This window comes from Benincasa hispida, unplaced genomic scaffold, assembly GCF_027475165.1.
Source record: "Benincasa hispida cultivar pf3 unplaced genomic scaffold, pf3_genome.v1.1 HicScf435, whole genome shotgun sequence".
Classification (NCBI taxonomy): Eukaryota; Viridiplantae; Streptophyta; class Magnoliopsida; order Cucurbitales; family Cucurbitaceae; genus Benincasa; species Benincasa hispida.
The window spans coordinates 1,475-12,227 of record NW_028326531.1 but is presented as its reverse complement, the minus strand read 5'-3'; the positions used below and the strand labels follow the sequence as shown (position 1 = coordinate 12,227).

The 10,753-nt window shown below is 32.2% G+C and overlaps 2 protein-coding genes across 2 annotated transcripts; one reads left to right on the top strand and one right to left on the bottom strand.

The window, feature by feature from the left end:
• Positions 1-1,063: 1,063 nt before the first annotated feature.
• On the bottom strand, positions 1,064-3,104 carry LOC150030218 (uncharacterized). The gene is made up of 4 exons (XM_090309934.1): positions 3,042-3,104; positions 2,781-2,995; positions 1,975-2,269; positions 1,064-1,491 (listed from the first exon to the last, which is right to left on the bottom strand). The coding sequence occupies exons 1-4, from the start codon at positions 3,102-3,104 to the stop codon at positions 1,228-1,230; spliced, it is 837 nt and encodes a 278-aa protein (XP_090166060.1). The 3' UTR covers positions 1,064-1,227.
• Positions 3,105-4,396: 1,292 nt separating this feature from the next.
• LOC150030217 (uncharacterized) lies at positions 4,397-9,414 on the top strand. Its single transcript, XM_090309935.1, has 5 exons — positions 4,397-4,535; positions 5,344-5,424; positions 7,317-7,512; positions 8,024-8,291; positions 9,026-9,414. The coding sequence occupies exons 1-5, from the start codon at positions 4,397-4,399 to the stop codon at positions 9,230-9,232; spliced, it is 891 nt and encodes a 296-aa protein (XP_090166061.1). The 3' UTR covers positions 9,233-9,414.
• Positions 9,415-10,753: the final 1,339 nt, after the last annotated feature.

Genomic DNA, 10,753 nt, shown 5'->3' with positions numbered 1-10,753 from the left:
GGATGTTTGGTTTAACTTTTAAAAGTTTAAATTTTGAAAATAAGTCATATTAAAAAAATGAGTATTTAACCACTCAAAATAACTTTTGCACTTTTGAAGTATATTTTAAACAATTTTTATTAAAAAAATTTAAATAAAAATGACTTTTCTAAAAAAAACTTTTTTTTTTTGTTTAATTAATCCAAACAAGCCCTAAGATTACTGAAAGTCAAATTCTTTTGAGTGATAGATTCTACATGGAAAAGTTAAACATACCTCCCTTTAAAGTCAGTTGGGTTCGAAATAAAGGCAAATGTTCTATGATTGAGTAGATTGTTGAATCCTCCTGTTCGAGATAAAGGCAAGGACTTGTCACGGACCTACGTATCTTTGATTGTCTTTGGGTATGTATTTACAGAATAATAGTAAGATTATTCGGAGCGTCAAGAGATATGCATGTGAAGGTTTGAATATTATTCATATTGTAATTATTAATTTAGTAAATATCAATTTATATTCATAAACTTTATCAATTAAAATCTTAAATTAATAATTATATCTACTTTTGAAGTGTATCAATTTACACCGTCTTCGAAAATTTCATACAACTAATATCATGTAAAACTTGGAATTTGAAGCAATTAAACTACTAAATTATCACAAGTCAATCAATTTAACCTTTCATTACGATTATATTTGAATATCATACATGTATTCATTCTCAAACACGTGTAGATTTCTTCAAATGTGGGTCTTACAAAAAGAACGATTAGAATAAATGCATAGATAATTTTCAAAGGAAATTTTGTCTAACAATCTAAATTGATTCATTTATGAAATTTGAGGGTTTAATTGATACAACAATAAATCACAAAGCTTTTCCAAACAGAATATCATGGAGGATATAAATGGATACACTTGCAAAAATTCAGAGTTTAAAAGCATTTTCTCCCAACCCCTTGAAAAATAGGAGATATGCTATATGTCTAGACCTTCTCAACCATGAAGAGGCCAACCAATTGAAACGGAAAAATGCAAGAGAATAGAGATGGATGAATCCCAAATGTTCTTGTAATAATAAGGCTAGTAAAATCTATTGACCTTATATTATAACATATAAGATGTTTTTCAATTAACGAATGATATGGTTTTGCTAAACAAGCCAAGTATTAGAGACCAATGGCCCCAAAAGAAGTTATTGTTTTGTAATCTACAATCTGTTTAACAAAGGGATGGAGAAGTTTAGTTTCATACAGTAACAGTGAAGAGATATAGTTTGAGAATAACAGCCAGAGCTAACTGCAGCAAGAAGATACTGGCCACAATCAAAAACCATCTCTCACCAGCTGACTTTATGTGAGCTCGGAGATTGAGTGCCACAAATGTTGCTGACATGAATCCGGCCACGCCCGCGATAACCCATCTGAATATTTCCAAAGGGACAACAGAGAGACACTGCAAATACAAATGTAACACACATTTCAGCATCCAATAAGTCGAGAATCGTATATTGAGTTAAACATTTGTGTACCAATCAACTAGTTGATATCTTTCATGGTATCATGGAAATTAACACGAAAGGTCAAAGGGCAACGTCAAAAGATCATGTAAACTCACCATTGATTGTTTTAATGTTACTATTATTTTGGATAGGGAATAGATTTTATAAGAATGACATAAAAAAATATATATATATAATGAAATGAGCTATATACACACTAACTAGGAGTAGCACCTAAAAGGCATGAACACAGAAACAAGACACAGATGTAATACAATAGGTTAAGTTACAAATTTAGTCCCTATAATTTTAAAAGTTATAATTTAGTTCCTATGGTTTGACAAAATCTCATAAATAGTCCCTATGGATGATAAAATCCATAAGTAATTCTTACAAATGGACTATTTATGAAGATTTTCAAACCATAGGGACTAAGGGGATTAAATTCTAACTTTTTTCAATGGACCAAATTTGCAATTTAACCAATAGAATACAAATATGCAGGTTATAGTCATTTGAGATCCACTACAGTAGACAAGCAAAAGAGCATGAACTGAGGCCAGACGAGTAGCACCGAGGCCAGACGGCACCGAGAAGTACTTGAGGATTACATATAGTCCAACAGGAACAATGGTGACATAGCCATAGAACAAACCAGCGGACCAGGTTACCAAATTTATGTCGTAGTTCCAATCTTTATTTTGTAACTTGTGTGCCAAGTATGTCACAAACGTTCCGATAGAAGCAGCCACAAATATCAAGGTAGTACATATCCAAAATGGTCCGTATCTGGGAACAAAATGAAAATTACAATCATAGAGCCTTCAGCATAAAATAATTGATCCTCACTACCACTATGAGCAAATTCATCAAGTCAAACAATCGTCATTTAATAAGCCTATTTTTTGGCTAACAACCTTCAGACATATATTTTAACCACAATTCTAGAAAGCATTACAGTAAGAGAAAAATGGGGAAGAAAAATTGGAGAGATTATTGGAATGTTTTTATCTTTTGCCAAATTATTGACAGAACATTTGTGAATTTGTCATCTAGAGTAAAATTCCTCATGGAAGTTGGAACCTTAAGCCGCCATTTATAGTTGCACTAGAAAATCTAACGCCTGAATTCACTTTGGTCTAATTTTCTTCAAAGTAAATTGTCTCCAGAAAATTCAAACCCTTATCCAAAAAAATTTCCATTTTAGTGGTAAAATTTTGATATCATTCTTCCATAACAAGCAACAATCAATGCTTGGTGAGATGACATGCATTTGTATAGTTACAGAAAAAGAGCTTACAAATCTGGGGTGTCGGCTGTTCTTTCATTAAAAGTTCCTCTAAATGGATAAAGAGAATCTTTGATCCTCTCTAGAACATCTGATGTATCAACATCAAAATATTGTTTGTAGGAAGAAATTGAGAAGGTCCGAAACCAACCACCACCACCCTGCTGGGGGGATTCATCAGAACCAGAGATAGGTTTTGAAAATGTATCTGCATCAGATAAATTTACCTATTAGCTCAAACTTAAAGCTTTATTACAATATATTGTAAAAGACAAGATAAGGCAATTGCTCTGTCGACTCTAGTAGAACATATTCTATGCTTCCACAGAAAGTCATGTATGTATATGGTTAATATGAGCGTCTATACATCTGAATGCCAGAAAGTAGAAATAAAAATTGAAATCGACATAGTTTCATGCTCTTTTCATTACACAAATATACCCATATCTTTCCCAGTGTAATGAAGTCCTATGACACTTTAATGAACTTAACAGCATAATTATCTATTGCTCACAAAATACAATTAATCCTCCTTGGAATATGTCAAACGGAGGATAACATTGGTCCATTGTGGTGATATTGCTCAAAATATCAAAGAGGAAAAAAACTTCTTAATGGAAGAAACACCCATTACAAATAAGAAAACAATATTCTAGCAAACATAATACAACAGATTAGTACAAAACTACTAACCAACATAGAAGGAAATACCCAACACAACACTCATGAAGATAGTTTGAAAACATCTTTCTTTGCCACTTTGTCGATCTCTAAATAATTTATTTGAAACCTTAGCAATAGATCGCTTTCTGAAATTAATACATAAATACATACATATATACATAAATATATACATACATAAATACATATATACATCAATACATACATACATACATATATATAATATCAAAGCTAACGGAGCTGACAGAGTTACTAATTTTTCTTTTCTTTGTTGGGATAAGAAACAATTTCATTGATTGAATGAACTAAACAAAGGAGATTAAAGGAAAGCCATAAAGGGATTACAAATTGTCAGAGTTGCTAATTTGGAACAAATCTAGAACAATATACCCAAACGGACAAATGAAATTGAATAGTGAAAAATAGACAAACATGAAAAATCCAAAGAAATGGTAGCCAACATGCAGAACAAAACCACCAAACAACAGAGTAGACAACATCAAAGATGGGTAGTGAAGCTGGCAGTCAATCCGACAACACATACAAATGCAATAGATATGAATGCTCAAGGTTGTGAACAGAGTGAGTGATCGCAATTCAAACGTCGAGGGGTGGCAAACTCATCTGAAAGTGGCGAGACGCAAACAAACAATGGTGGTGGCAGCTAGAGTCAAGGTTAACTTTAGGGTTTCTAAAAAATTAGGATATTTAGCTATAATACCATGCTCAAAATATCAGGAGGAAATTATAATTTTTGTCTTATTTTCTATGAGAATTGAGAGGAATAAGAGTTTTTAAATAGAAAAAATGCCTGTTGCGAATAAGAAAATAATATTCCAGAAAATATAATACCATAAATATAAAATTACTGATTAACAAAAGAAGAAATAACCAACAGATAAGATCATATCATAAACTTCTGGACTAGAAAGTAACCACCATGCTAAATGAAACATAAACTAGCAAAGTATACCGTTGTGCAAAAGTCAACGGTTGAAGGAGTCCCAAAAGATGAAACCAATAATATAGAGGGAAATTCATTATCTAAAATTACTTTTGATACAAGGATGGAAAGTTCATCTGCAGGTAAAAAGGAACGATATTAATGATGTAGATGTAGGTAACCAAATTTTGAGTGGTCAGACCACCAAGGACCCTACTAACTAATTTGTACATCCATCCATTCATCTGTTCTATCATCCAATTGGGCAAGTGATAAAGATTTTAGTGCCTCTCAATCTAAAGTCTACCTTAAGAAGATAACATCTAATTTTCTCTAGATCAGCAAAACACCAAAGAGATTCAATAGTACAATTACCTTCTCGTATCTAAGTAGAATAATTTTTTATTTTTTTTTTTTTATTTTGGGAAAAGGGATACTAGTAGAATAAGTTTCAAAAACAAAATTGAGCTAAAATACTAAAGAAAGATCTTTGAAACCATCAGCATCTGAGGAGGCTGGGGAACCACTCCTGAGATTTTCCTTGGAGTTCAGAGGAGGGGGAAATGGTTTGAAGATTTGAATCTACAATAACAAATCAATCAGTTATCATCTTGAAACAAATAAGAAAATAAGGTAAACATATATAAGGTTAAACAAATAAAACCAATACATGAGTCAAGTGGATCAAATGGAAAGGGATACAACATTAATTTTTGCTGAGCTAGAAACACTGTTGAATGAAATTTTAACTAAGATATTGTATTGCAGGAATGACATAGATATAAATATTGGACTGAAATTTTAGGTTAATCACAAATTATGAGGATTGAGATCAAGTTTTGGAGTTCCATTTTGATCCACTTGACTCTGTATTGTTTATTTGTTTACTTATTTATTTTCCTTATTTTCTTATTTGTTTCAAGATGATAACTGATTGATTTGTTATTGTAGATTCAAATCTTCAAACATTTCCTCCTTCTGGAACTCAAGGAAAGATCTCTGGTGGTTCCCAGCCTCCTCGAGATGCTGATGGTATTATTTTAGCTCAATGTTGTTTTGAACTTATTCTACTTAGTATCCTTTTCCAAAAAATAAAAATAAAAATAAAAAATTATTCTACTTAGATACGAGAAGGTAATTGTACTATTGAATCTCTTTGGTGTTTTGCTGATCTAGAGAAAATTAGATGTTATCTTCTTAAGGTAGACTTTAGATTGAGAGGCACTAAAATCTTTATCACTTGCCCAATTGGATGATAGAACAGATGAATGGATGGATGTACAAATTAGTTAGTAGGGTCCTTGGTGGTCTGACCACTCAAAATTTGGTTACCTACATCTACATCATTAATATCGTTCCTTTTTACCTGCAGATGAACTTTCCATCCTTGTATCAAAAGTAATTTTAGATAATGAATTTCCCTCTATATTATTGGTTTCATCTTTTGGGACTCCTTCAACCGTTGACTTTTGCACAATGGTATACTTTGCTAGTTTATGTTTCATTTAGCATGGTGGTTACTTTCTAGTCCAGAAGTTTATGATATGATCTTATCTGTTGGTTATTTCTTCTTTTGTTAATCAGTAATTTTATATTTATGGTATTATATTTTCTGGAATATTATTTTCTTATTCGCAACAGGCATTTTTTCTATTTAAAAACTCTTATTCCTCTCAATTCTCATAGAAAATAAGACAAAAATTATAATTTCCTCCTGATATTTTGAGCATGGTATTAGAGCTAAATATCCTAATTTTTTAGAAACCCTAAAGTTAACCTTGACTCTAGCTGCCACCACCATTGTTTGTTTGCGTCTCGCCACTTTCAGATGAGTTTGCCACCCCTCGACGTTTGAATTGCGATCACTCACTCTGTTCACAACCTTGAGCATTCATATCTATTGCATTTGTATGTGTTGTCGGATTGACTGCCAGCTTCACTACCCATCTTTGATGTTGTCTACTCTGTTGTTTGGTGGTTTTGTTCTGCATGTTGGCTACCATTTCTTTGGATTTTTCATGTTTGTCTATTTTTCACTATTCAATTTCATTTGTCCGTTTGGGTATATTGTTCTAGATTTGTTCCAAATTAGCAACTCTGACAATTTGTAATCCCTTTATGGCTTTCCTTTAATCTCCTTTGTTTAGTTCATTCAATCAATGAAATTGTTTCTTATCCCAACAAAGAAAAGAAAAATTAGTAACTCTGTCAGCTCCGTTAGCTTTGATATTATATATATGTATGTATGTATGTATTGATGTATATATGTATTTATGTATGTATATATTTATGTATATATGTATGTATTTATGTATTAATTTCAGAAAGCGATCTATTGCTAAGGTTTCAAATAATTATTTAGAGATCGACAAAGTGGCAAAGAAAGATGTTTTCAAACTATCTTCATGAGTGTTGTGTTGGGTATTTCCTTCTATGTTGGTTAGTAGTTTTGTACTAATCTGTTGTATTATGTTTGCTAGAATATTGTTTTCTTATTTGTAATGGGTGTTTCTTCCATTAAGAAGTTTTTTTCCTCTTTGATATTTTGAGCAATATCACCACAATGGACCAATGTTATCCTCCGTTTGACATATTCCAAGGAGGATTAATTGTATTTTGTGAGCAATAGATAATTATGCTGTTAAGTTCATTAAAGTGTCATAGGACTTCATTACACTGGGAAAGATATGGGTATATTTGTGTAATGAAAAGAGCATGAAACTATGTCGATTTCAATTTTTATTTCTACTTTCTGGCATTCAGATGTATAGACGCTCATATTAACCATATACATACATGACTTTCTGTGGAAGCATAGAATATGTTCTACTAGAGTCGACAGAGCAATTGCCTTATCTTGTCTTTTACAATATATTGTAATAAAGCTTTAAGTTTGAGCTAATAGGTAAATTTATCTGATGCAGATACATTTTCAAAACCTATCTCTGGTTCTGATGAATCCCCCCAGCAGGGTGGTGGTGGTTGGTTTCGGACCTTCTCAATTTCTTCCTACAAACAATATTTTGATGTTGATACATCAGATGTTCTAGAGAGGATCAAAGATTCTCTTTATCCATTTAGAGGAACTTTTAATGAAAGAACAGCCGACACCCCAGATTTGTAAGCTCTTTTTCTGTAACTATACAAATGCATGTCATCTCACCAAGCATTGATTGTTGCTTGTTATGGAAGAATGATATCAAAATTTTACCACTAAAATGGAAATTTTTTTGGATAAGGGTTTGAATTTTCTGGAGACAATTTACTTTGAAGAAAATTAGACCAAAGTGAATTCAGGCGTTAGATTTTCTAGTGCAACTATAAATGGCGGCTTAAGGTTCCAACTTCCATGAGGAATTTTACTCTAGATGACAAATTCACAAATGTTCTGTCAATAATTTGGCAAAAGATAAAAACATTCCAATAATCTCTCCAATTTTCTGCTTCCCATTTTTCTCTTACTGTAATGCTTTCTAGAATTGTGGTTAAAATATATGTCTGAAGGTTGTTAGCCAAAAAATAGGCTTATTAAATGACGATTGTTTGACTTGATGAATTTGCTCATAGTGGTAGTGAGGATCAATTATTTTATGCTGAAGGCTCTATGATTGTAATTTCATTTTGTTCCCAGATACGGACCATTTTGGATATGTACTACCTTGATATTTGTGGCTGCTTCTATCGGAACGTTTGTGACATACTTGGCACACAAGTTACAAAATAAAGATTGGAACTACGACATAAATTTGGTAACCTGGTCCGCTGGTTTGTTCTATGGCTATGTCACCATTGTTCCTGTTGGACTATATGTAATCCTCAAGTACTTCTCGGTGCCGTCTGGCCTCGTTCAGCTCTTTTGTCTCTATGGCTACTCTTTATTTGTATTCATCCCAGCACTGGTATGTCTAAACTCTAATCAGCCCATGATCAATACTATTACTTATTATAAATTGCATGCTCTTTTGTTTCTCTTGAAATCTCCCTAAAAAAAGGAAAAGAGTACTGATGGCAGTGGATCTCAAATGACGTATAACCTGTCCTTATCTTATCCATGCCCCAAATTTGTATTCTATTGGTTAAATTGCAAATTTGGTCCATGTGGTTTGAAAAAAAGTTAGAATTTAATCCCTAGAGTTTGTAATTAGAACTTAGTCCCTATGGTTTGATAAAATCTTCATAAATAGTCCATTTGGTAAGAATTACTTATGAGGATTTTATCAAACCATAGGGACTATTTATGAGATTTTGTCAAACCATAGGAACTAAATTATAACTTTTAAAATTATAGGGACTAAATTTGTAACTTAACCTATTGTATTACATCTGTGTCTTGTTTCTGTGTTCATGCCTTTAGGTGCTACTCCTAGTTAGTGTGTATATAGCTCATTTCATTATATATATATATTTTTTATGTCATTCTTATAAAATCTATTCCCTATCCAAAATAATAGTAACATTAAAACAATCAATGGTGAGTTTACATGATCTTTTGACGTTGCCCTTTGACCTTTCGTGTTAATTTCCATGATACCATGAAAGATATCAACTAGTTGATTGGTACACAAATGTTTAACTCAATATACGATTCTCGACTTATTGGATGCTGAAATGTGTGTTACATTTGTATTTGCAGTGTCTCTCTGTTGTCCCTTTGGAAATATTCAGATGGGTTATCGCGGGCGTGGCCGGATTCATGTCAGCAACATTTGTGGCACTCAATCTCCGAGCTCACATAAAGTCAGCTGGTGAGAGATGGTTTTTGATTGTGGCCAGTATCTTCTTGCTGCAGTTAGCTCTGGCTGTTATTCTCAAACTATATCTCTTCACTGTTACTGTATGAAACTAAACTTCTCCATCCCTTTGTTAAACAGATTGTAGATTACAAAACAATAACTTCTTTTGGGGCCATTGGTCTCTAATACTTGGCTTGTTTAGCAAAACCATATCATTCGTTAATTGAAAAACATCTTATATGTTATAATATAAGGTCAATAGATTTTACTAGCCTTATTATTACAAGAACATTTGGGATTCATCCATCTCTATTCTCTTGCATTTTCCCGTTTCAATTGGTTGGCCTCTTCATGGTTGAGAAGGTCTAGACATATAGCATATCTCCTATTTTTCAAGGGGTTGGGAGAAAATGCTTTTAAACTCTGAATTTTTGCAAGTGTATCCATTTATATCCTCCATGATATTCTGTTTGGAAAAGCTTTGTGATTTATTGTTGTATCAATTAAACCCTCAAATTTCATAAATGAATCAATTTAGATTGTTAGACAAAATTTCCTTTGAAAATTATCTATGCATTTATTCTAATCGTTCTTTTTGTAAGACCCACATTTGAAGAAATCTACACGTGTTTGAGAATGAATACATGTATGATATTCAAATATAATCGTAATGAAAGGTTAAATTGATTGACTTGTGATAATTTAGTAGTTTAATTGCTTCAAATTCCAAGTTTTACATGATATTAGTTGTATGAAATTTTCGAAGACGGTGTAAATTGATACACTTCAAAAGTAGATATAATTATTAATTTAAGATTTTAATTGATAAAGTTTATGAATATAAATTGATATTTACTAAATTAATAATTACAATATGAATAATATTCAAACCTTCACATGCATATCTCTTGACGCTCCGAATAATCTTACTATTATTCTGTAAATACATACCCCAAAGACAATCAAAGATACGTAGGTCCGTGACAAGTCCTTGCCTTTATCTCGAACAGGAGGATTCAACAATCTACTCAATCATAGAACATTTGCCTTTATTTCGAACCCAACTGACTTTAAAGGGAGGTATGTTTAACTTTTCCATGTAGAATCTATCACTCAAAAGAATTTGACTTTCAGTAATCTTAGGGCTTGTTTGGATTAATTAAACAAAAAAAAAAAGTTTTTTTAGAAAAGTCATTTTTATTTAAATTTTTTTAATAAAAATTGTTTAAAATATACTTCAAAAGTGCATCAAAAGTTATTTTGAGTGGTTAAATACTCATTTTTTTAATATGACTTATTTTCAAAATTTAAACTTTTAAAAGTTAAACCAAACATCCCTTTAATCTTCCAAAGAGAGGTAAAAGAGGAAGCACTGGGAGAAGGAGAAGCGATCATATACGTCATTGAAAAATCATGTCAGGTATATCACATGTATCAATTAGTACAAATGACTTCTATTTAGGGACTGACTTAAAATTTGGCATCACTTTAAAAACGCTTGAAATTTGGCATTTTGTTGCGTCATCCACATGTGAAAGTACCTATTTGACTTCAAAACATGTGCGAGGGCTTGCTTCTAGCTCCCCATTCTCCTCGCTCCCGCTCCTCGCTCTCGCTTCTTGCTCCTT